General features: G+C 41.8%; 1 protein-coding gene across 2 annotated transcripts; it reads left to right on the top strand.

Moving 5' to 3' along the window:
• The first annotated feature begins 7 nt into the window (after positions 1–7).
• Positions 8–19,902, top strand: rnf216 (ring finger protein 216). 2 transcript variants are annotated; one of them, XM_040123401.1, is made up of 17 exons: positions 8–67; positions 1,067–1,200; positions 2,291–2,421; positions 2,613–3,977; positions 4,169–4,245; positions 5,239–5,347; positions 6,202–6,363; positions 6,509–6,620; positions 7,059–7,192; positions 7,517–7,567; positions 8,273–8,410; positions 9,159–9,307; positions 9,783–9,861; positions 14,651–14,748; positions 17,295–17,517; positions 18,385–18,454; positions 18,895–19,902. In XM_040123401.1, exons 2-17 carry the CDS (start codon positions 1,134–1,136, stop codon positions 19,308–19,310), a joined length of 3,381 nt encoding a protein of 1,126 aa, XP_039979335.1. In that variant the 5' UTR covers positions 8–67; positions 1,067–1,133; the 3' UTR covers positions 19,311–19,902. The 2 variants fall into 2 exon arrangements, with proteins under 2 accessions (XP_039979335.1, XP_039979329.1); XM_040123395.1 differs by lacking the exon at positions 8–67 and adding an exon at positions 72–177.
• The last annotated feature ends 7,334 nt before the right edge of the window (positions 19,903–27,236 follow it).

The raw sequence follows: 27,236 nt of genomic DNA, 5'->3' as shown, positions 1-27,236 counted from the left end.
CAAAGACACCCTCTCCCGTCAGACCACAGTTCCCAGAAGACCACTGGCTTACGCAGCAAAAGGCATTGTACGTGTGACGTCGCTACTGTTCTTGTTTTGGCAGTTTGTTTCGATATTCACGGATTGTCAGGTCCACCAAGAAGGCGTTTTGGACTGGTTAATCAGAACGAAGCTGCGGTATTATACATTTCTGCTAGTGTAGTTTTCATTCATAGATCTTAAACTGTACATGTTTGGTTTGAATTGGTGTTATGGACAGAATTCCTGACAGAAGTGAGCTAACTATTTACCCTACTGGCTAGCTAGCCAGCCATGCTAATTAACATTAGCTTAGCTGGGAGCAGTGGTTTGTTCTGTGTGTGCGCGGAAATGATCGGTTGTTGCTCTGATATGTTTTATTTTAACCACAGCATCTTAAACTTCAAGCGAATAGTACAGTGTTGAGGCGATTGTCAAGACGATGAATAAAATGCAAATTCATATAGCTACAATTTCAATATTGCCAGCTTCTCGCAATGTTAGCGTCCAACGTTACTGTTTAACAAAGTATAAGATTAACATTGAATTAATGCCTGCTTTGATTTGATGTAAGGGGACTAGGGCTGGGCTAGTAAGTAAAGATAATAAAAGAGAGTGATACAAGATATCCTCGTGGGATTAGGCTAGCTAGCACATCGAAACAACTTTCAGTTAGCTAGCTAATGTTATTTCTAGTTGGTGATTTAAAGTGACACATATCCTGTCCTTTAACCCTCCTCCACAAGCTTTACATTTCTGCTTTTGCATAGGCTTCCTTTTCGTTAAGTTCTCTTCTCCTGACATGCCAGTTGAGCTGGCCATTGAGTAGTCGCATTTGTTATTTGTGTGATCAGATTTTTGTAAGTTAAGGGGGGGGGGGGTCCAGCCCTTCTTAGTTTGGTTCATGTGACGACTAGTCATGTATTCTAAAAGTGAAACCATTTGTTTAAATTCCAGGGGATTACCAGAACTTAAATATTATTTGTGTGTGTGTGTGTGTGTGTGTGTGTGTGTGTGTGGGTGTGGGGGGGGTGGGGTGGGGGTGTAGATGGTACTGACTCCTCAGTGACTCTGTGTGTGGGCAGTTATTGGGAGTGGGTAAGTGTAGTTTCACAATGGCAGATGGAGGCAGTGATGACGATGTAATTCACTTGGCAAGTTTCAACGTCCACCGCAGCCAAGGTAAGACACACCTTCATATACCATTTCCAGCTCAAACTGTAAACATTTTAATAAAACCATCACTTTCCATCTCTCAGTTTAATCATCTACAGCAATAGTGCCAGGTTGTGACTGGCACCAGTGGCTTTATTTAGTGGCATTGTATCCTACAATATGCTGCACATGCCGATGTAGTTTTTGAATGAGGCTGACTCACTTTTCTTGTCAATTTTTCCCCATTATTACAAAATTTCATACACTATCTAACCTGGTTCTTGGTGGTGTATATTTCGGTCCTGATAGTTTCAAGGTTGGGTTTCCTGATGGCAAACACCATTGCTGTTCAACACGCAACATTAGGGATGCAAATAAATATAACAGAAACCTTCGTGTGCTGCTGTTCTCTTACATCACAGACATAAAGAGAAATGTGTCACAATAATGTAATTTCATCCGAAATGACATATTTGTTCAGTTCTGCTTGCAAAAAAGTCCATAATTTCAATTCTAGTCAATGAGACGTGAAGCTCTACTGTAAAAGATTTTAAATAAACTTATCAGCGCCCTCTATAAACTGCAGGTTAATTTCAATATGTTGAAAAATCCAATCTTTATTTCAAGGCCTTGTAAACTAGCCTACTTTGCCTTGCAAAGGGTCTTATTTCAAATTGTATATGTAAAATGTCGGTGTAAGCTACAATTACCATTTAAACTTGCATTTATCCTGAGAGACTTTGGCACTGGCACTGACATGTGAAGTATCACCTCTGATCATACAAATAAGTCAAATGTCTGTGTCAGACATAGTTTTTTATATATCAGGAAATGCAGTTGTGGCATGAAATTGAATGTCACATTGCTTTGCTAATGGGACCAAAAGGACAGTCTTTCAGATACAGAAAACAGGTTTCCTTGCTGGATTTAAAGTACTATAACAAAGATAAACATAAATAATTACATCATAAAAATTTAAAACTGGCTCCTACCATGTTTATCTTAATCTCTCTTTTTCTTTCATACTCTTCGTCCCTTAAAGACATAAATATAATATCTGTCTTCATGCACTGAACTGAAAATGCTGATATTAATTCAGCTGATTGTGTCTGCATAGGCTCCCGTGCCCGTCAGAGGGAGCTCATCACCATTTCTGACGACTCAGATGAGGAGCCTGTGACTCTGGTACCTGGCAGTCCTGTTTTAGTCCCAGATGATGCCGATGATGACGACATCAGCATACTGGAGGTGACTGATAAGCAGTGTTCTTAAATCTTTATTCTGAATATTAGAGAGACTTGTTATTTAAATCTTTAGACGAGTGTAAAGGTGTTTTGTTATACTGTTGTCAGAAATTGCTGTCAATAATATGAGCTGCAGAAGTTACAAAAAAGAAGCATGTTGTTTCATTCTCCTGTGCCTCCTGTGTTTTCCTGCAGCCACTAACTCCTTCACGCAGACATGTGATTCGCCCAGCAGCGAAATGGAGTGGGGCCTCTCAAAACCTAATTCAAGTTGTAGGGCACAGTAGTGCAATTTCTGGGGTTCCCACAGGGGACCCCAGCTCTGCCCCCTCTACCTCCAGAGATGCCAACGCCAACTCCTCCGCAGTAAGGCCGGCCACACGAACACAGACACCAGTGCCGTCTAGCACGTCTGGACACACACAGCCACAACCTGGCTCTTCTTCATACACACTGTCTCAGCCAAAACTTAACACAAAATCACAGCAACAGGATGGTACGTCAGCACATACAAATGTGGAGCTCCATGCAGTTTCTTCTGTCCAAACCCCATCTACCTCCACAAATGCCAAGGCTAACGCTGTCTCATCCAGAGCACCTATACAAGTACTTAGTCAGCCTCAGCCCAGCACATCTGGACTCACACAGCCACAAGCTGGCTCTTCAGCACACGTACCGGTGGAGACCCAGGCGAGTACCTCTGCCAGTGCCACAAACTATTCTTGTGCGCATGCAGTAACTGCGTCAAGTTCTTCTACAAAGACTCAAGAACAGGCAAGTACAAGTACTCATTCACAAGACAATCCTCAGGCTAGTACTTCATATGCACAGTCACAGTCTCACACACGGACGCAGCCTCAGCCCGGTACATCAACACAGCTCCAGTCCAGTGGGACTACAACCCTACAGCCCCACCTCATCCAGGTGAACGAGGTGAAGCTAGTTGTTCTTCCACAGCAGCCGAGCATCCATGCCTCAGCTCTAATAAGCCAGCCCAAGCTGCAACTCAGGACGCAGAACCTGCGGCAGCCTGTGCCACTCAATCGAATGCAAGGCAATCTCATTCAGATTGAGCCACAACCCCTGGCTCAGGCCCCTGCCCAGCCTCCAGTCCAGGCAATACAACCCCCTCAGGTGTTACCGGTGATCCCTCCTGCAGTACTAATAGCTGCAGCCCCAGAGAGACTAGGACCTCCAGAGGCAGGTCACCGGATCATCCTGGGGAGCCAGGCGCCTGGGGAGGCTGTTCCCAATCCTCCACCACAAGCTGGTGCCTCCGGTGTGGGTCCACCAGCCCGCAGTCTCATGATAGGGTTGCCTGATGTGAACTCTAACCCTCCTGTTCCTCCAGCTCCCATAGCCTCAGTCCCTCACAACGGAGGAGAAGCTCGTCTTATAATGGCCCAAAACCCAGAAAGGGTCAATCCAGCCCCTGGTCTGGTTGCGGTCCCTCCTGCACCAGAGGACATTCCCCGAATAGAGGATGCAAGGCCTGGTCCCTCTGTGCCACGAGAGAGACCAGAGCAGCAACCCCACATCAGAACCCTCATCACTGTTGTTGTAAGTACCACATAGACGAAGCGTGTACACCCAAACACGCATTGCATCTGAACAGAAAGACTCACTAAAGTTGGTTAATATCAAGTTAAATAACTTTAATTGTGGTGTGACTATGTCTCTCACCTCCTCAATCTCAATTCCATTTCCTCCTCCTGTCTGTATCCCTTCAATTCTTTGTGTATTCTCCACAGCTGGATCTATTCCCGGATGTCCAAGAAGCCTATGTAGCAGAACTGATCCAAAAGAATAATGTGAAAGACTTGAATGTGTAAGAAGTGCCTACCCTTTTTCTACAGTGTTTCATATAGGGCTAGGAAGAGTGATCCAGTTGCTCAGGATATTAAACGAATACCTATTGAATTATCTAGCCCTTTTCTAGTTTGGGTGAATAAAATTGTTTTCAAAAAGTGTAGTACAAATGATTTCCTGCATAATGTAACAGAGTAGACATATCAAGTCATATACTGGTCAAAATGTTCTATGTAATAATAGATCTATTAATGAGATTGACTTGCATTCTTTATCTGTATTTATGTCCTGTATATCTCCTGGCTGGTTCATAATGTTTATATTTTTGATTGACATTATTATTCAATGGTTTCAGACAGTTTTCGGAGTCTCCTGTGATAGTAAACTGAATCTTTCTGAGTTTTGGTCTACTTTGGTCAAACAAAACAAGACTTTTGATTATGTCAGCTTGAGCTCTGGTAAACTGTTATGGGCATTTTTCACTATTTTATAGACCAGCATATTATTATTACAACTTTTAAAAAATTACTGACATTTTATAGACCAAACAATTAATTGAGAAAAACATTGGAAGACTAATCAGATAAATCATTAGTTGCAGCCCTTGTATTTGTATAGAGTCAGATTGAGTTATTTGCAGTTTGAGCGAAAAGCTATGCCTATATGACAAGATTTCCAGATCTGAAGCTGTATCCTTTGTTTTCTTAATTTGGTTATGGAGTTGTGTGTATTTTGATACCATGATTTCTTTATGAAATTAAGTCACTAACTTGAATTACATCTCTATTATAGTTTAAAAAGAAAGAGACCTCTTTCTTTTTTCATTGTCATTGAACTATCAAAAGTGCATGATTTAACTGAAAATGTTACCTGGTGTTTAAATCTGAATACTTAAATTTGTTTTGTTTTGTAGTTTGACAGATAATGAAAGACTGTTGGTAAATATACCAGTAACTGTGTGTGTGTCCATGCAAGCCTGTTTACCTGCATCTCCCCTCTGCTGTGTTGCCAGTATATGTAACCTGCTGTTGGAGAACACAGAGTATCCAAGGAGGGAGACTGCAGCAGCCACAGCAGCTCCCACGAGCATCCTACTGGAGTCTGGAGACAGCCAGACAGAGGTGAGTTTGTCTGTTAGTCCCACAAGAGTATAAAACCTGTAAAAGGTGTTACTGCGAAAGTGTGATGTTTAGACTCTCAACTTTGGCTAGTATTTAGCGATGTGGGTCAGTGTAAGTCAATGTTTAACATCCTCGCCTGCACAATAGACAGTTACATCATTTGAAAACTAGGAAAAACAAACGCCAGATTTCAGAGGAAAACATTCTAATTCATAGTAAATGATCCAGATCTGCCCCATAATGTGATGGGGTCTTCACTGGCCCATGCCCCATGCCTCTACCAAGTTTGATACAAATATGTTCAGTACTTTTGCGTAATCACACTGGCAAACAAACAGACAAACCAACAAACAAACACACAAACCAACAGAAGGGGGCAATTACGTGACCTCCTTGGTGGAAGTAATAATGAAGGAGAGAATGTTCCTGATTACGTAATCATGTCAACAGACAAATACTTATCTAATGAAGCTTGTTGAGGAATGGGCTTGAATTGTAAACAGATGATAAAAATATTGAGAGAATAACTATATTATGAGTGTTTCACATGGAAAAGGGACAGTAACTGTAAAGTTTACAGGGTACTATACACACACATACTGTATGACAGCATACAGTAAGAAACAACAATCCCACCTCAGGCTCTCCAGCTTGTTCACATAAAACAGAAGACAGTGCAAAAACAGACCCCTTCATTCTCTCTTGCCTAAAAGGCTGGTTATTCAGCTGTTCCCCCACCCGTCCTACAATCAGAAACAAGTATTGTAGCAAAATTGGAGTTAGATAGCGTCCTTTTTCCTCTGTCATTTTGTTGACAGCTCTGTATATGTTTTTTTTAATCCGGGTCTTTTTAGGTGACCGAGGACCTGTTTGACTACGCCAAGCTGGGCACTGTGGGACCCGAGGCTGTGATGCAGGCTGCCGACTTACTCATGGCAGACTTCAGGATGCTCAGCTGTCAGGACATCAAATGGGCCCTCAATGCTTTGAAGGGACACTATGCAATCACACGCAAGGTACCTGTGGTCTCGTAGTATGCTGTGCGTCTTAGGAGTGCATCTATAATTCTTCCCTTTCTTTACTTTCTTTCCCTCTTCTACAACTGCCTCTTTAGCACCCCTTCACTGTCTTTCTCTCTCCCTTTCTCTCCTGCTCTGCCAGGCCTTATGTGAAGCTCTGAAGAAGTGGCAAGATTCAGGCGACCCCTCAGGAAAGAGACGACGGAGCAGAGCCTCCTCTGAGCGCTGCTACATTGATTTCCATTTTGAACATGGTGAGCAAACGTTCTCGCTTTTCTCACTGTGCACACCGCTGCTGTTCACATCACTTACTCTGATCTGTGCACTCACCTGCACGTGCAGTACTTAGTATGAATATATGCTAGTGTATGTAACATTTTAAACAAGCCATTATTTGTTGATAAAGCCTTTCTGCTATTCTTTCACTCACAAAGGCTTCAGTAAATGAGTTTGACTGCAGAGCTACAGTACAGGGGCATCATGGGAAACCATTTTGATACCTTTTTGGTCTCTGGTCGAATGTTCCATCAGTGTTGTGAAAGCACTGTTTTATTGTACTGCTGATTCAGCTGATTTAAACCTACTTTTACTGTGCAGTGGGTCTTTGACTGAACTGTTGGTGCAGTTAAAATTACGAATGTAGGATTGAATGTAATGTGGCTTTCATTCACTTCGTTGCCTTTGTCCACCAGGTTCAGTGAAGTTTGACAAGAGGATGTATTTCTTGGAGAATGACCGTCGCTATTGCAGGACGTACAACAATCTGGAAGCTTCTGTGCAGAAGGAGCTGTCGTTCTATCAGCAAAAAGCCAAGGAATGGGCAGAGGTATATACACACTCTGTCACTCACAGTTACACTTCATTGTATTTTTTTTTGTTTTGTCTTTGCTCAACAGTGAGTTTATATTTTGCTCTACTAGCATTACAATTTTTTCAACCAGCATTATACTACTGTTTGTATAGTTGAGTTGTATTGGTTTCAGCAGTAGCCTGCCTACCTACCGAAACCAATAAAAATATAATCTGCAAAAAAATATATTTTTTCATGAGCCAAATTAAAAATTTTGCCTATATGCTGACTCATCTGGTATTGTTACTAACCCAAACGCTGTATCAACGGCTCATCCTGCCCCCCCCCCCCCCCCGACAGCATGAGGACTTCCTCCTGGCTTTGCAGGTCAATGAAGATGAATATAAGAAGGTAGGAAGCACTACACACATAACTCAGTCAAACAGATGTAACCTTCAGTGGTTCATACTGCAGGTGGTGGTCATGCTGAAAAAGCTGGTATCATAGTGCTTCATTTGGCCAAACCTTGTCTGGTTATTTTGTCTATAAATGGTTTCTCAATTGAATTTTAAGAAACATGTACTATATCATATTACATAAAAATGTTATGGTATAAAATTACCTGATATATTTAACTCTACATACTCAAAACCTCATGACCTTGTACTTGCTGAATGGATGGAAAATCTTTACAGTGTTTATTACCAAATGCCAGATATATTGAGGCTGCTGGTGTGTTGTTCAGGATAGTGTTTGTTAGTCAGGTACATGGTTGCTGCTGAATTTACTGTATATTTAAGATAGTTTATGAGGCTTTCACTAAGTAACTTTAATTTTTGGAGCCATATTTACTTTAAATAGGTCCTGAAGTTATCCTGAGTATTAAGTCAAATGGCTGAATGTAATTGCTGTCTTTGAAGTTTCCAAGTCCCTAAAAAATAATTTACTTGTAGACTGGTTGCTTTGCGGGTTAATTTTACTTGTTAATCCCTTTAGTACCATGAGGCACTTGACACTTCCACAAATTTATCAAAAAGCTGACGCCTGAAAACCCCAGAAAGGTTTGGAAATGACAGAGCTACATCATAATGTGACTATAAATCATTCTTTCTTCAGGACGGCCAGCTGATTGAGTGTGGCTGCTGCTATGGGGAGTTTGCATTTGAGAAGATGACGCAGTGTTCAGACGGTCATCTATTCTGTAAGGAGTGCCTGGTCAAATATGCTCAGGAGGCAGTGTTTGGCTCCGGGAAGGTACGGACACGTGCTGTTTTCCTCACATGATGAGAGTCGGGCCGACCTGCTAATGTGGCCGGGCAACTAATAATGACTATCCATATTTAAACAAATGTCTTGATGTGACAGTCAAATGCTAATGCTGTAGGTAAAAATTCAAATATTGGTTGGAATGGAGCGTTCAGTCAAAGAGGACCATACTAGTGTTTTTGTATGCTAAACCTAATTTTCTGCAATTGTATGCACTTTACACTAATATCATTTTCCAAAGTAGTTTTTTAGAGTTTTTAAAAAAATATATATATTAATGGATATGTTTTACTACCTTTAAATTTGCAGTAGACATCTGCCAAACTCTGTCAATACGGTCCAGGTTACAAGTCTCTGCAGGCTGATTTTTATACTGCAGCGAAATGGAAGGAATCACATTTATCAATGTGTAACACTGTGTCATGGAACATGGCCAACGGTAATATAGAGTATACAAAATTTGTAATAAAACATGGAAAAAACAACAATATTAGGCTTTTTAATGATTGACAGACCTTGCATGTGGCCATGTAAAATACACAGAGTTGTCATTTTTTAAACGCCTCTATAAATTAATGCAATCCAATAAAACAGTCCTGTAATAAATCCTCTCTGGTTCTGGTTCGTCTTATGAGACTGCATTTCAAGGCAGTGTTAGACTTGATTGCATCATATTAGAAGGTGTTTCTAATGTTTTGTCCATGTGTGTATTAATGTGTGTGTGTTCCTGTTGCAGTCGGAGCTGAGCTGCATGGAGGGGGGCTGCCCCTGCTCCTACCCAGTGTGTGAGCTGGAGAAGGTCCTACCAGAGAACATACTGTGTAAATATTATGAGAGGCAGGCAGAGGAGGCGGTCGCTGCCACCTGTGCTGATGAACTAGTGCGGTGAGTGTGTGCGCTGGTGCTCACACCCTGCCTTCATCTTCTGTCAGAACTGCTTACATGTGATTTATCTCAGTTAACATTTTCAGTTATTTTTAAATATTTTCCAACATTGTACAGACTAAACCATGAGTCATGAAAAATGGAAATCATCAGCAGTTGCAGCCCCGATCCGTTATGATGGGTTGCAAACATTTAGTCTCACTTGTACTTGGACTTTTTTGTCCAGCTGGATTTTTGTATGCATTTCGGATTTTGAACTTACAATCGAGTCAGCATGGATGCATGTTTGTTTATGGTGTAAACAGAATCCTCACATTCATCAGAGACCACAAATAGTGGTTGCTTGTTTTCTCATAGTGGGATATTTTGGATGGGTTTTTTTTTTTTTTTTTTTTTTTTTTGTCTCATGTACAGCTGTATCATTAATTTCCTCTCACCTTCACCTTTAACCCTCCTTCCTGTTTGCCGTTCGCAGGTGTCCATTTTGCAACTTCCCGGCCTTGTTGGACAAAGACATGTCTCTGTTTAGCTGTCCCAACCCTCGGTGCCGCAAGGTCAGTCCAGCTCTGTGTGTTTATTTATTGTATCAAACACTTTGTGGTTCTGGGGAGCTGCTGCTCTCTTTCCTCTACAGACCGTTACTTTAAGGGAATATGTTCACAGTCAAGTGTAGGTTAACACTGTGGCTCTGGCACAGTATAAGCATCCTCTGATGTAATCTCATATGGCTGTTTTTCAGAGTTAAATTATGCTCTACAAAAGAGAGATTAGGCCATGATTTGACTTCAAGAGGAGGCATCATGAGTCCACTACAGCATAAATCACCTCAGCGCAGCATAGGCAAGAGACAGAGATCAAAATAAGTGAGAGGAAAGATTGATGAACAGTTTTTGGTGATGAAATGGCTCCATCAGACTAGGTCAACACCTCTGTCTCCCTCTCTGTTTATCTCTGGGCATCCTCCTTCTGTCTGAGGAATGCAGGGGGAGGCATTGCTTTGTGTCTGCCAAGGCTGTCACATGGATTCCAGTTGAAAATCTCCATTATTTGGCAGTAACACTCACACACAAACACACATATACACACACCTACAGTCTTATTCTCACACTTACCACACAAACACATCCCTCCCTTCTTTCTCCTGATGTGTCTTTGTCTCTTTTTGTTTCCGTTCTTGTGTCCCACACTCACTGCTACCACACCACAATCGCTGTATGACTCATCGCGCGCGCACACACACACACACACACACACACACGTACACACACACACACTCCTCCAATCTCTACAGTCCCCGAATGAAGGAGAGAGATGGGGTCGTGTCAAAATCCCTACATTATAAATGTATGTTTATATACACTGTATTTCTACTCCCCTCTTCACAATATGGTATTAGGTGTAGCCCGCTTGTAACTGTGGACAGAGGTGGATAATTGGTAGGTAATTTTTTTAGGGTTATTTTTTTACTCGTTTGTTACTGTGCATTTTTCAAACTAGTGCTTAACCAGTTAGTAGATTGACCGGATAGTTAAATAACAGAAATGAATATGCAATGTATCTAATAGAGTAAACATGCAGGCCAAGTCATTTAGGTCAAGATGCCATCGTGGGCTCTGGGAAACTATTTTCTGACATTTTATAGATTAAACAACTAATCAGTTATTTAAAAAAAAAAATCAACAGATTAATTAGTAATGAAAATAATTGTTTGTTGCATAAGTTAGAGTAATCGTGTGCACATCCACAAAACCTCACTGGGATAGGTGCTGGATAGAAAAAAATCAATACAGTTGCAACACAGGGAGTACACTGCATCCTTTAATTTTATTAACATTTCAACCAACTGCAGGTCTTCCTCAGGCAAGACCTTGTGCACTGAGAAAGACCTGTAGTTGGTCAAAATGTTGCTGATAAAATAAAGGGAGCTCTATTTTTAAACTAAGCAACAGCAGTTTTCAATAATGGTACTTAGAGACCTCACTGTCTTTTAATTGCCATCACATCAGTGCAGCGCCCACATGGAGACAAAAATGCAGAGATCTGTGGTTAAAGGATCCTCAGCAGGAGCTGGGTGGTGTATTACTGCTACAGTTCTGCTGCCATAGTTGGACATTTCCACCGCTTGAACTTTACCAAGTGACCAAGAAGCTTTTGCGGAACTTCTGAACTAAACCTGTGTTTCAACCAAAGGAACCTGGGACCGTACTTAGTTTCTGTATGATAGTTCCACTTTTAGGTTATACAAGGTTATATAAATGCAAAAGCTCATAGCAGATATGGTTGTTAATCTTTTCTCTCACAGTTCTGTCTGTTCACCTGTAGGTGGAGCCAGAGGTTCATAGTAGCTGCCCTGCAGTGTAATTGCACATCTGCACCCTATTACAACCTCATACACACCCAAAGATACAAAAAAAGCTGACATGCTCCAGATATCTTTTCCTTTTCTGAATATTAGTTGTCTGCAGCACAGTAACCAAAAACTGCAGATGTAGGTCAACTATTAAAAGCCTATTTTTATTGTATTTTACTTTTGAATTTTAAAGGGAACATTGGTCAATCTCTTTTTTTTTTTTTTTTTTTGTCAACAGTAAGCTAAGTGTGACTAAAAGTCGCTTCCTCTTTTAAGATGTGTAGGAATGAGGATGTGAGTCTGTGGCTGCTTTGGTGTGTGTCTATGTTTGAGTCTATGTTTCCCATCTCTGTGGTGGAAACCCCCTTGCAAAGCCACGTATAGTCACAAGAATATAATTATTGGATAGACTACCTTTAATGTACGAATTGTTTTTCACTCTGTTTTTTGGGTCCCTGGTTTCCATCAGCATAAGCATGGTTGAAGACAGTCATTGTACAGTCGGCCCCTCTGCCCGCTCAGTCTGTGAGCAGGGAGGGGCTTCATTATGTAACTGACACACTTCCGTAAACCCGCCCATCTTCTTCCACACCACTGCCTCATTGGCCGGCCACACTTCCCACTCCCCTCTTACTGGTTGGACAAACTTCCTCCTCTGTTTCAAAGGTGGTTCAGATCAGGTTTGACCCAGATTCTCCTCCCTCTCTTTTCCTTTCTCCTGCTCTTCTCCCCTGGCTCTGTCTGACCTACACACACACATGCACACACATGCACACAAGCGAATGCTAATGTATTCCACATGTGGTTATGAGGACAGGCTTGTTCCTGGCCTGGGTATGATTACTTCATGAAATTAGAGGAATGTAATATGTAGGCCAATGGAAGGCCGCCACAGCGCAAACAAGAGCTGAATCTGTGCGACAGTGTGTCTCTGTATCTCTAAGTGTTATGTCGCTCCACTTGGCTTCTCATACATTATCACATCTGCTGCATATCTCATCAGTTCTCCCACAGAAGCATCTTCTCTCACAGTATCATGTTAGGTATACATCTCTTCCTTCCTGCCCTGTGATAGATTGCAATAAAAGCCATCTCCCAAAAAAAAAACAGAAACACATACACACTCGATGCAAGGCCCCCCACCCCCAAAATCAGAAGCTCTGCAGGCAGCCTGCACTGCCTTATATGGGCTGCTGCAGCCTACAGCACAAGGGAGGAGATAGAAAAAGAGAAAGATCTAGAAGAGGAAAGGTGAGGTATGAATGAAGATGGAGGATGGAGATACTGGGTGGGGAGGGGAGGAAGGAGGGTAGGACCCAAGAGGAATGAGTGCAGTGAATGGAGATGAAGGACAAGTTAGAACAAGGAGAACAGGATGGGAGGGGAGTGTGCATATTGATGAATGGAGAGACTAAAGTAATTAAACGTGCTTTTTCCAGAGTCAGGTTGCTCAAATTGCCGTTAATTGCACATAGAATAAAGTGGTGTGTGTGTCTCTTTGACCATTGTCACATTTCAGTCACACTCACATGTATTAAAATGAGACACCCAGGGGCGGGAAAGACACGCCCTCGTACAGGGGTTGACTCTGACATCACAAACTGTATTTTTAGCCACACTATAAGAACTCAGGTGTGATCCTGCTTTTCAACATCTTGCTTAACAGGTCCCACATGCACACATAAACTATCGTTCTCTTTCTCATGCTGTCCCTCTTCCTGTTCTCTAGGTTACCACTAGGGGGTGATCTTTCACCACTGTGCCTTCTGCCTCCTCTGTCTCTGTGCGATCTGTCTTTTTCTGACACTTGAGTCCAATTCTACACCTCTCCTCCCCTTTTTCTAAAAAAAACCCCCCATTTAACTGAAATCATACACCAGTGAGAGTTTTTCACTATAATCTCACACTACCACGTCTCCTGATTATGTTTTATGCATCTCTCTTGCTTGGACATTCTCTAAACCTGAAACGCCATAATAATGATAATATTGTTGGTCTACGTTTCATCTGTTTAATGTTTATGGCTCAGAAAAAGGGCTCTTCCCTTGCTTGAAGCGACTAAACTGGCTCCACATTTTGTCTGTAAAGGTCCTAGTGTGCCTTTAGAGAGTCTTCACAATCCAAACCGCTCCATTTGCCAGGGAAAACTCTGGCTTCTCCAACCCAGTTCCCCACCCTCTGGCTGACCTTGCGCACACAGCTGTCTCAGTGAATATTGTGAGAGCTACAAGCCTGTGTTAGCAGAAAGACATGAAAGATAAAACACACACACGCAATGATTTAAGGATGTGTAAAGAGGTCACCCGATGTAAAGGGTGGGTTTCTGTCCAAGGATGGGGGTCAGACTGGAGGTTGCCGTGGAGATATGGATCATACTGTGCTTCATCAGCTGTCATATGCCACAGTCTTTAATATTACATGAGTGGTTCAAATATTTATGGTGACACCACTTAGCTGAGAGGTTAGCAAGGGAGGCAACCCAAAGCTGATGTATGTGCATGCGATGCTGTCTGCCCCGCACGTCCTTTAGCTGAACGTCTTGGGGCTGACACGACGAAGGAGGCTGTAGGTTGAAGAAGACGGAGTTGCTGTTTCTAGGCAACCGAGCAGTCAGCGGCGAGCAAATCGCACTCTCACCTCAGATACACACTCACATTTGCAGGGAGAGCCACACCTAGATGTGTCTGCAAGTACGGGTCCCTGCAGTGGCAGCACCAGCAGCATATAGAGCAGACACTGTGGAGGAATATTGTTACTGCAGGTCTCCTCTTATTCAGCAGTAACGGGGATAATGTTGGAGGAGGAGTAGGGATAGATGGATGGGGTGTAAAAATGTGGCATAATCGCTTGATATTTGATGATATATGAAGAATTAATAAATGTTACAAGGAGCTCTTTTGCTTTCTCATTCCTTCTTTCTCTTTCTTCTACCTTATCACTCTCTCTGATCTCTCAGTACATGTGTCTCATTCTTTTCTTGTCTTTTTCTGTAGGAGAGCTGTAGAAAGTGCCATGTCCAGTGGAAGCAGCATGTGGGGAAGACATGTGAGCAGGTCCTAGAGAGGGATGAGATCCGCATGAGGGTGCTCTTGTAAGTACCACACACCAGTCTCTTATCAACGACATGACATCTCAGCCATATCCGCTATTTGCTATTATAGATCTGTTTGTTTTTTTTTTAAGCGTTTTTGTTGTTTTTGGGCCAAGTGATCTTTTAAAGTCTAAAACAGTACATATGTCCTAAATATTAAGAAGTGAGAAGTCAATTCGTGCTGCTAAGAATACGTCTTTGTCTTTCACCACAGTGGACAGTAGGCCTTTTAGATTAGAGAAGTGCTTTCCCCTCTCGATCCCCAACCAGTCCATCTTCTACCAGTGATTTTACAGTTTTTACGGTGTTGATTGTCTTATTTTTATTTCTTGTTTTTTGTGGATGCAGCTCAGTGTCGATCGTGAAGCGCATCCTCTACTGTCAGGTTATTTTCTGATTCAAAACGGTCCATTTTTCTCATCAAAAACACAGTACAAAACAGTTCCATGATCACACTTGTACAAATCCTCTATCAAGGTCCCAGCGGAACAATTTTCAAATTCACTTCTTTATTGTTACATGACGAAGAATAAATTCAAATTCAATAAACTCTACAAGTTTATTTTTATCCCAGTCCCCGTCATTTCTCTGTTTTCTCACTGTCCACCCCCAAATCCTCACTGAGAGAGGATGCTGGGTAAACAGCTCAGTTTCCCGGACAACCCTCCAGGAAGCGGGGAGGCCGGCTGCTTCCTGTGGCCCAGAAGGCCCACCGGCAGCACTTCCTGTTTTGAGCCATTCACAGATCTTATTTCCTGGTGCTGAAAGAGACGGGACGTTGCCTGGTCGACAGATCAGTGGATCAGGGTCCGAGCAGGACTGACCTGATGATTATTACAGGACAAAACTAAAAGAATCACAATGGCAGCATCAGTCCACTCCATATGTAGGGGTTAGGTCTCACATATGCATAGATAGTAGTGAACAGTTTAGTGTTTATCTGTGAACTTTTTTTCAGAGCATAGCTGTAAAAATAAGTATTAAATATCTTACCATATCGTAAATATTTTATGTCAAGACATTTATAATACATCTAATTGTATTCCTAAACAATACCCCATCGAATGAATTACAAATTTATTTTTATGGACAATATTTTGATCCCAGCTGGATTTTTTAAGGTCATAATATTAGCAAAATCTTACCACACTCATATATCTACCATCCAACCTGTCCAGGGTGTTAAATGTCTGAAAATGATTAACAGTTTGAGTAAAATACAATGAAAACTCTATCAAAGGCACATCAACCCCAAGGATTAGGAGTAAAGAGACAGTAATACATCAAATATATAAAAAAAAAAAACCCAAATATATATCAAAAATAAACTGTTGTAAGTAACATGAAAGGAAACATTATAATATTGAACATTTGAAAAACACTAAATACATAATAAATATAAATACTCTTCCTGAGCATCTGACTCCACATATAAATACATAATAAATATATATAAATAAATAAATATATATATTTACATATTTACAAAAATGTTGTATTTTATATTCTTGGTTCAGACCTATTGGGGTCAAAATTTGAAGGCTAAATATGTTTAAAAAAAAAAAAAAAAAAAAGTCTGGGTGTTCATGTCCCCTCGTACTCTTGGGCTTTTAATGTACTCAGTGCCAGTGTGTCTCAAGGTGGGTTCTGTTGTAGTGTTGTGCCTCCCTGAAATGCACTGCCACCAGGTTACATTGGTCCTGGGTGTGAGTACAACTGATATGTTGCCCTTCGTCTTCATTAACTTTCCTGTTATCAGCTGGTTGTAGGATAAGCACCCCCCTATCTTAGACCATGTACTTAAAGTTATAATCATTAAGCTTTTCATGACATGGAACCCCATTTTTGATATGATTTATGGTTGTCACTTGTCAGAAAAAGCCATTCGCTTTACTTAAATTCTCCTAGTTAGTGGCGGAGTCCGCCACTCCAATGCAATTTATTTTAGTCATGCCAGCCATATCAGGTCATAAGTGTTTGACTGTCAGCAGTTACAGTGATAAAATTATCATGATAACAGCCATGCTAGTTTGGTTATATACAGTACAGTTCTCAGGGGATCTTTGTATCTCAGTGGGCTGTTCAGGCCAATTATTTAATTTATACTTGTAGCCCAAAGTCATGTTGACTGTATGATTAATCGACAGTCAATGACATGTGAACATATTGCACTTGAAAACAGTGTGTTTGACCCTGAAACAAAACATCAGGATGACGGCCTCTCGTTCATCTGTACAGGAAAATACTAAACATGAAACTGAGCTGTAGACAAAATTTCTCATTTGACATCAAGTTTTACGATAAACAAGGAAAACTCTGTCCTTGAGCTTCCCAGGAGGAAGTTCATCTATCTTTAGCCAGAGATTTAGAAACGTGCTTTGGCAGCACTGTAATGTTTGTCTCAGGTAGTCTCCCCTTCTTTCTTCTTGTCGAATTTCTCTTCTTTTAGCTCTTCTTCCACCACTCGCCTTTCTTTACAGTCCTCTTCCTTGCTTCCTTCTTCTCCAAATTTTGAACTCCATCTGTCCATTGTCCATGTGCTGCAGTGAGGAGCGTATGACGGCAGCTCGGGTGAGGAAGTGTGTCAAGTGCGGGACGGGCCTGGTCAAGTCGGAGGGCTGCAACCGGATGTCATGCCGCTGCGGCAGCTTCATGTGCTATCTCTGCCGAGAGCCCATCACCGGCTACAACCACTTCTGCCAGCATGCCCGCTCTCCTGGCGCGCCCTGCCGCCACTGCCGCAAGTGTTCCCTCTGGACTGACCCCACGGTAATTTTTCCGACATGTTTCTTCCCTATGTGCTTTCTTTTTGAAGATAACTAAAAACTTGGCTGGCTTTGTGTAAATCGTGGCATTAAGGTTGTGAAACACTGACTCTTTAGTTTTCTACAGTCCCCAGTTTTTTCAGCAGTCCTCTACACACACTCTTCCACACTCGAAAAGATGTTCACTGACTGTTCATCTTACTCCATGTTAGCCAACAGTGACCTGGCCACAGTATCAGTGGCAATCAGAGGCAACAATTGGTCCCCAAGAATTTAATGCACTGGAGCTGCTCCAGCTGCTCTGCAGAGGCACCAGAGCCAGCCAAGAGCTAGTCCTGAAAGCATTGCCAAGAAATGGATAAATACTGGGACCAGTGGAGGGTTGGTGAAAGGGGTCAGCTGCCTTCTTAGCATTATCTAAATGAAAGGATTTCCCTGTCAAGCGTAGAGGTGAATGAGGTTAACAGTTCTGAACACAAGGTTCAGTAGCTTTAAGTTAATTTAACCCAAAAGATAAACACATGTTCCAGACTAGCACATCATCAGCTGGACCACACCAGCTTCTCTAATGACAAACTGCAGTCCCACCCATCACAGTAGTTCTGACCTGTCTCAGAACTAACCAGAGGCGTCTCTTTGAAACAGTCTCAACAGGGCCCACAATAGGAGTATGAATAATATTATTGATAATGCTAGTCCTGCTGTTGTGTTGTGTTGGATTGCATTATCTTGTAAAGGTATTCCTGTTATTCCTGTGGAGTACAATTGTTCAAAGACTTTCCTTTAAAAGCTATCACATTGCCAGTTAAACATCTGCTGTCATCACAGTTGAAAAGCTAACTCCTTCTTCTTTTTGCTTGTGTTTCTGCAGCAAGATGACGAGCGAATCATTCAGGAGATCCAGAAGGAAGGAGAGGCAGAGCTGAATAAGAAATGTGCAGGTCAGTACAGCACAGTCTCAACGGTTCAAGCTCACTTTGAAAACTGTGACCAGAATATTTCATTGGAACTGTTGAAACTATGAATTATCGTGTTTGGATCCCATTTAGGCTGATGTAGAAGTGTGGTGAATTATGTTCACTGGCAGAGAAATTGCACTGCAGAAACATTCTTCTTCCTCTCTGTTGCTTCCTCTCTGTCTTTTTAACCATTATTTATTCAGACAGGTTGGCTGTTTACAGCATAAACCGGCAGCAGTTGTGTTGGGGTGTTTCCTGTGTTTGGTTTGGCTGAATGTGTTTGTGTAAAGTATGTAAGGCAGGACAGGGTGTGCAGGGGTAAGATTCAAACCTCCAGGGAAGTGTTTTTCAACATGCTATAAAACCACATGGGACGAGATGGCTGGTTCATCGATAACTTCTCTTTTTTCTTCTTCTCTAAGATAATTCAGGGAAGAGGGTTGGTCCTCCTCCGGAGCCTATCACCGACACCAAGAGGCAGCGTGTGGGTCCGCCGCCCGAAAACCCACCCAACGCGAACCCCCCAGCCCCGCCTCACCCCCAGGCAGTACAAGCTCCCCTGTTCGTCCCACCACGCGCCCGCTACCCTGCGGCTCCGCCCCTGGGCAGGATGTACCACCAGGTGATCGTGCCCCGGCTGCCCCCGGCACCTTATGTGCCCCCCCTGCAGCACCTGCCCCCCCTGAACAATAACAACAACAACAATAACAACAACCACCACCACCACCACCACCATCACCACCACAACCCTCCTGTCAACCCTCATCACCACAACATGGATGTGATGGACCTGCCCATGCACTATGGCCCCCCGCACCGCTACTACAGACGCTTCTAACACACACACTGACAAGTGTGTGTTATTCCTGGTGCGCTGAGGTCATCTTCAAACACAGCACATACTACAGTTATACTTCTCATTTCAGTGGTGTTTTTGAGAACTGTTTTTTGTTTTTTTTTTAAATTTCATTTTCTGTGTGCATTACCTTTTTCCCTTCATTCTCTCCATCCGTTTTTCATAGCTCATGTATGCTCATGCAGATTTCAGACCTTCTGCTCGACATGTCTTATTGGGTTCAGATAGTAAAACACACTGAAATGATTTGAAAAGTGCATCTGTAGAACCACACACACACACAAACACACACACACACAAACACACACACACACACACACACACACTTTCGGACACTTTACCTTCTCCCACTGAACTTGGGACTTCAATAATGAAGTGGATCCCTACATTACATGTTCCATTTTTCATCTTTTTCTTCTTAAATATTGCAGTTGAACTGATAAATGGTCGAGAATCTTGAGACAATTTATTTCCAATTTATACAGATATTTTTGAGTACATAATAAAAAATAAAAAAATACGGTTAGCATTCCCTTCTGTATCTTTTGTGTAACGTGTGAGACCACACAGTTTTCTAATAAAGATTTCTGTTCACAATGGTTCGACATTCTGCTTCATACAAGTTTAGATTTTGCCTTATTGAAGGTTTAATGTTGTTATATTCTCTCCGACAACCGAGTCTGTCTGTCTCTCCCCTTTCCTCTGTCTCTCACCCTCCTCCCTCCCTTTTCTCATGCAGAAAAAGAGGCTGACTCATGATAACTGAGCCCCTGGGCTATGCACCAATCACATGACAGAGAGGGTGCTTTTCCACCAATCCTGGAGTAGCGACAGCCGGGCTTTGTGATGTTACCTAAAGAGGGGACTTCTTTGTTCAGCCAAGTGTGCTGTGAGTGTGAGAAATTATTTTGCTGCACACAGACACACACACTCAGGCACACACTCGCAGCCTCTTGTTTCTGCATGCAGGCCATAGAAGTAGCACAGCGAACCCCCATTTTAGCCTGGGGATCCTAATAGTATTAGTCATGGGTGGTATGAGACAGACTTTCTTTGTGTGAGAACCAGATTTAGACTTTAATCAGAGTCAGCATCTTCTAACACCCGTCAAGCTGTCATTAATGAAATATTCTATGTTGTATTTAACAAAGAGGACATGAGGACATGTAGGGGCCTCCATAAAGTCTAAAAAAATTATGATTGGCAGAGTTACAGCAGTTTATTTCTGTGTACATCTGCCATTTTGGGGCAATCAATCCAATAGTTGTTGAGACATATCCACAAATGTCAACCTCATGGTGGCACTAGAAAAGTCAGGGGCTCACGAAGTCATTGGGGTTCATCCTCTGGCGACATGAATGTCCATCTGACAGTTGTTTAGATATTTTGGTCTCGACTGAAGAAGTGGACTGACCAATGGACCAACATTGTTATCCCTAGAGCCAAGCTGCTCACGTGACTAAAAGAAAGGAATAGTAAAAGATAAAGAAACAAAAGCTGAGATATCCTGATTTTTAGTCCTCCAAAAACACTGGATTCTACACTTCCCATAATGCAGCATAGTTGTGTCCTCGATTAGACCCTCCCTGTCTGGTAAACACCAATACTTTTCAGACTCTACGCCTTCAGTTAACACAAGCCTTCTGTTAAAACAATTAGTTTCCACACAAGCCCAAGCAGAGATTACCATGATGACATAACTGGGACATCAGACTTGACAAAGCTCTTCCAAAGCCAACGCGGACTAGGGTTGACCTTACCGTCGGCTGTTTTCACAGGCTGAGTAGTCCTCAGCCATTATAGTTACAATGATCCCAATGATGTGTAAAATCATTGGACTGCACCTTTAAAGACCCATACTTTACTACATTACAGTTTGTATGAGGGTGTGACTCCCATGCCTGCCGTAAACATTGGCTGCTCAGCTGAGTGTAATCAACCTGACCGTCGTAGCTGTGCTTCTGGTGGCATGAAGAGGACGATCCTGAATCCCTGAAAACAATCACGCCTTCTTTAAAAGAAAATCCTATTCTCCTGTGTTGTATTCTTTCATTGTCCTTGAAGACACCCCTGGGCCCAACGAGGACAAGCGTGTGGGTCATGGATTATAGTTGGATAGTATTATAGAGTATTATCTGCTAATGACTCGTTTAATTCGAAGAACAAAGGGCTGGCTTAACTAATGTGATCAGGCTCAATAAAGGAGACTTCTGGCAATGTAGTGCTGTCACTCATACACACTTGAAGGTGTAACAACCAGTCAGAAAACAAAAAGAAAATGCAGATCATCTTATCTTACACGAGGAGGCTTCATGTTAGTGCACTACAAATACTTGGAATAAACACATCTTAGACAATCAGACCGTTAAAGCTCCATATAAAGGTTTTTTTTTTTTGTGTTTGTTTTTGTTTTAAGCCATGCTAGCAGCATGGCTCTATGAATAGCAATGTCCATTTTCCCATCTCTACAACTATTGGTTGGATAGTCATTAAATTTGGTACCGACATTCATGGTGCCCGTACAATGAATTTCAATAACGTTGGAGATGCCCTGACTTTTTCTCTAGAACCATCATCAGGCCAAAATGTTTATTTGTCCAATATTTGGTTAAGGTTTTTAAGGGATTTTTGCATCCACATGATAAGTATATTGATTTGCCAAGAACATAATTATCAGGATTATCCAAAAACAGACATTCCTGTCTAGTTATTTTATTCATTAAGTCATTATTTACTATTATTCTTTTTTTAATCAATGTTATATCATCCTGTCTTTTATGCAATAAGTAAAGCCACACTTTGTGTTTGAAATGTGTCATATAAATATGCTGGCCTAACATTATCTGCCTTTAGATATAAATGTTGTAAATCAGCACCTCAGTCAGCACAACAGCATGAATGTTCCCCATTCAAACCACTGAAAACAAAGTGTGAATAGCCGGTGTGGACCTGATGCTCTGAATGGGTTTTGATTAGACACGATTTTGAACTGCAGTTCTGTCTGTATCCCTGAATATATGAACTACACATGACCTGCGTATCTCCTGAGACACCTGAGATGGATCAATTACCATCTCTGCTGCAGCTTCCTGTTAGTCTGGATTCATGTTCCTGTGAGAGTGAGTGTGACTGTACAATAAGGTCTATATTCTTTGCATTATTTGGCATGACCGAGACAACCTTCACACTCCAAGAGTCAAACATTGTGTGTGCGTGTGTGGGTGTGTGTGTGTGTGTGTGGGTGTGTGGGTGTGTGTGTGTGTGTGTGTACATGCATATTAAAGCCCTCTGCTGCCACGTCCACACGGAACAGCGTTTTCTCTCCAGACAGTTTGTGCTGCTCCACCTCCACTGGCATTGTTTGTGCTTGTTATTGTTTGTATGTATCCTTAATGAGTGTGTCTATTTTTAATGACCATGTGCTTTTCCAGTTGTGCAGCTGAGTGCTGCTTCAGAACAGCTGCTTATACAGTGTTTGAAAGATGTTTCATACCTGCCTAACTGACTTTGGTGATCCCCCTGACTTTTCCTCTAGCTCCACCATGAGGTTGACATTTGTGGTTTTGAGTGAAATTTCTCAGCAACTTTTGGATGGATAGCCATTAAATTTGTTACATAGATTATTGCCCCCCTGTGCAGCCACTTGGATGATCCCTTAATGTTTCTCTAGCACCATCATCAGGTCAAAATTTCAATTTGTCCAGTATTTTGTTTTATGATTAAATACTTACAAAAACAATGACACTCCATCCCATCAGCCTTAGCTCTACTTTGTGTTGTGTTAATTAGCCAATGTTAGTATGCTAACACTTGAAACTAAGATGGTGAACATGGTAAACATTAAACCTGCTAAACGTAAGCATGTTAGCATTCTCATTACAAGCATTTTAGCATTCTGATGTTAGCATTTAGCTCAATTATAGCTTCACAGAGCTGCTAGCATGGCTGTATACGCTTAAGTCTTGTTCCATCTTTAACGGAAATTGCTTTCTACAATTTGTTATGTAAATCATTTCTTTAGACACAGACATATCAATACACTGCTTTTAACATCCATTGTAGATGTAAAAGTTTGCTAGAAGTGCCCTGTCTGTCTCTGATGGCTGATCTGTCATAGGGAGTCAACAGCTATTCATCCTGCACAGACCCATGTTGCTCCTTCACATCCCCTGAACAGATTACTGACTGACCCAGTGACCCGCTGACTGAATGCTGGGCCATGAGAGCGATGGAAAAACACGGGTGGATGTAGATTTGATTAGAGCGAGGAGCGCCAGTACAAAGGCAGTGGAATGAAAGATGGAAGAGACGGTAAACGCAGGCACGCACGCACACACACAGACATCTGCTGCAGTCGAGTAGATGGGAGGAATATAAGAGGAGGAAAGCTTCGGAGCAGAGTTTTGCCCTCTGCTGTTTCCTCAATGATGAGCTCTTTCCTGATCAAAGGCAGACATCCCCTTCCTCCTCCTCCTCCTGCTCCTGCTGCTCCCCAAAGACTCCTCATCCTTACCCCCTTAAGATGAGTTTCCCCCACCCCCTCAAACCACACACACAAGCCTGACTAGGCCTCAGTCAGCCTGCGTTTCGGATGTAATGAAGGTTTTTGACATTTCTGGCCCTTACGACGCCACAGACTCGCCTGCCTCTTTGATTCAGACCTCTCAGCTTCTAGCAGCTGGTGTTTCCATAGTAACAAGGCAATCGGTTGGGGTGCAAGGGGACTCAGATGTGGGTAGAAATGGCAGCCATTTCGCACACAGTGTCTCCTCCCTCCCTTAACCCTCCCACCAACAATCTATCCCTCCCTCCCTCGCTTAACTCATTCATTTTTTCAGAGAGAGAGAGAGAGAGAGAGAGAGAGGGGCCAACCAACCAACTCTGCCTGCAGCCTGACACTTTACCCATAAACCACTGCACCCATTTCTGGGATCTGGGTCATATTTTGAGTGACTCATCTTTTCAGCAAAATCATTCAGAGAGGGAGGAGGAAAAGGCAAGGGAGGGAGAAGAGGACTGGGAAAGGAAGAGGTGGAAAATGTGAAAAGTGTATGAGGGATTGATGGGAGGAGGTGGTTAAACCTGGGAGACAGGGGTTAGCTGGTAGGGGGAGATGAAGTAGCAGAGGGGAGGAGATTAGATGGAGGGATGGTGTGTGTTTGTTTTGCCATGTTGGGTGTTCCTCTGGGATTTACAAGCCTGACGGGGGGGAAATGGATTAGAGAACTGCTCTGGAGGCTCCGTCATTACATTACCACCCTGGATGGTCTTCGTGTGTGTGTGTGTGTGTGTGTGTGTGTGTGTGTGTGAGAATCTTCGGAGGGGGTTGCCCTTTTTCTGCACTAAAATAATTGTTTCAACACAAAGGCTCTATTCATGAGACCAGAAAAAGTGTGTGTGTTTCCATATATGTGTGTGTAAGTGGGACAGCACATGGTGCTACTGTGGTCAGAAACTGGCAGGAGACAAAGTATGAAGCACTATGATTATGTGAGAAATGAGCAGGGCAGGAAGGCTATGATTTCCACAACTATGCAGGTTTAACTAGTGTTTTAAAGGTACAAAAAAAATGTTCAAAGGTATAAAACCATCATGCAAAAACAAACAAAATTGTGGAGAAATATGCTGAGGGTTTCAGGGACCAGAGATCCAAGTATTTGACATTTTGCTTTGTCTGCCAAGCCTTGCTTAAACTGCTTTATTTGAAATTCACCTGAAGATTTCTTTTGTCTCTTGAAGTACTTACAGTAAATGTTGAATTGAAGGAAAGTTTGCACAATGATGGCCAAAATATCTGTACTTTCCCAAATGAAAGTTCGCTAAACCCCTCCCCTGAACTGTCCAGTCTTAGCTTAGCCACCTTAACTAGCATTGTGTATGCAGCTGTAGTAACAGCGATACTCTGTATATAAGAGTTTGGATAGTGATGGTTTCTTTTCTTTAGACAAAAACTAAAAGAGTATAGAAGTATAAGCAAAGAGTTAAACAGTGAGCTGCAAAAGCAGCAGTCACCCAGCGTTACATCCAAGGCCAAGGAGCATTTCATACATTATTTTCTCGTGTAACATTAAAACATACTATTTGCAAATAGAAACAATAAAAGCATAAAGCTAACATCTGTCTTGCTTGTCCAAGTATGTATGCTAAGCAGCTAAACTGGGTTAACATCATACTAGAATGAAATAAGTCTGATTATAAATATTTACATAATAATTATACAAGAACAATGCTCTTTCATAATTTCCGTGTCTTCTACATGGGTCATCAACAGATGAAGATACTAACTTATTGCCTGGGACATGTTAGCTTTAGGCTTTTAGTACAATATAATACAACTGTATGTAGCCATTAAGTGCATATTTTTGAACAACTTTACAGAGCCCTCACTTTAAAATGGGGCAGTTGGAAACTAAAGTTAAAAAGGCAGCTGGAGACAGTGTTTCATCCAACTCATGCAGGTAACGTTATCTTAATTAGCTAGAGAGCTATAAATCTAGCGACAGTTATCATTTCACCGAGCTAATTTAACAATTGCTGGTTAGAAATGAGACACCTGCTCTTTGTCCATCTATGTCTGAAGTCAAGGACAAGTAGTTCTGAAATTTACCCAGAATTCTGTTGATAAATCTGCCAACGTTATTGTAAATGGTGTATAGGACATCCTAGAAAAGAAAGCTAGACAGGCCTAGCAACAGTATACAGAATTTTTTTTTTTTTTTTTAAACTTTTGTCATTTAGTTAGAGCAGTGCCAAAAAAAAAAAAAAAAAAAAAGTTAGGGGGAATACTGAAAATATCAGGGTTCAAGTGAAACTCACTAAGAGCAAAAGGAAACAATGACAGAGACTTGTAGTGTTCCAAACCCCAGTTTTATTGGTCGTTGGATTTCAGGTGAACCAATGGCACAAGAGATTAATCCACAATATTGAAAAAATTATACAAAATAATAATAATACAAAAGGAAGTTCCAGTTATACAAAGCAAAGATGTGGACTTTAATTTTTTTTTTTAAATCTTTTTTTCCTACTGCCCAAAAACAAGAGTAAGGCACAGTCATTACCACATGTTTACCCTTCCACATCCATTTGTCTAAGTCTTGGTCTTGGTTACCTTGGAGACGTTGGTTTCTCTGAGGATAACCATTCCTTTTATTAGCTTGAGATTCTCAGCCCTTCATGCAAAAACGGTCAGAACTTCAGAAAGAAAATGGGACAGGCTTGGTTTAGAGATGGCTACAATCATGTATCATTTCATTGATTAGTTTTCCATACTGATTTCCACATCAGAGGAATCCTTTATGACGATGATGGATGTAATAATTCAGGGCCATGTGCGAAGGTAATCTTTACTGTATTGTAAAAATCAGAAAAAAAAAACTGCTGCTTAATGTGTTATGGAGAAAGCAGGCCACTGAATGGTAGGGAATCTAAAGAGGGCAGGACCCATGGGTGCAGTGTGCTACACGACTGCATAAGACATTTCAGTTAAATAGATAACAAATTCAAAGTCTGCATCATGTTTTTTTCTAACTCATCCCTTCCCCACACACACACTGATGAGTCAGGAACATAAAACATCTTTTAAAAAAAAAAAAAAAAAAAAAATTTGGTCATATCTCACTGTGAAGGCTGGTCCAGACAGTGTGTGAGATGCTCGACAGGAAACGGGTAACATTTCTCAACATTATGATTTATTTAGTAGCACCGGGTTCCAGTTCTGTTTGTGTGTGAGAAGACAGTTTGTTAATCCAGTATCAAAGGTTTGGTCTAGACAAAGGCTGAGGTTTAAGTTTGGTTGAGGGACTCAAAAAGCAGCTTTCAAACTCCAGTTACTACGGCTACCTACTATACTCCTATCCATGATAATGTCTGTGCCTTGGACATAGAAAAAGAAATAAATCCAACTGTGTG

This window comes from Xiphias gladius, chromosome 3 (assembly GCF_016859285.1).
Source record: "Xiphias gladius isolate SHS-SW01 ecotype Sanya breed wild chromosome 3, ASM1685928v1, whole genome shotgun sequence".
NCBI classification, from domain to species: Eukaryota; Metazoa; Chordata; class Actinopteri; order Istiophoriformes; family Xiphiidae; genus Xiphias; species Xiphias gladius.
Note: the sequence above shows the minus strand (reverse complement) of the source record. Positions and strands in the feature narration are given on the sequence as shown.

Coding starts and splice junctions, on each gene's coding strand:
- rnf216 (XM_040123401.1), top strand. CDS start 1,134: ATGGCAGATGGAGGCAGTGATGACGATGTAATTCACTTGGCAAGTTTC. Junction 6,364..6,508: donor ACTATGCAATCACACGCAAG/GTACCTGTGGTC, acceptor CTGCTCTGCCAG/GCCTTATGTGAAGCTCTGAA. Junction 8,411..9,158: donor CAGTGTTTGGCTCCGGGAAG/GTACGGACACGT, acceptor TTCCTGTTGCAG/TCGGAGCTGAGCTGCATGGA.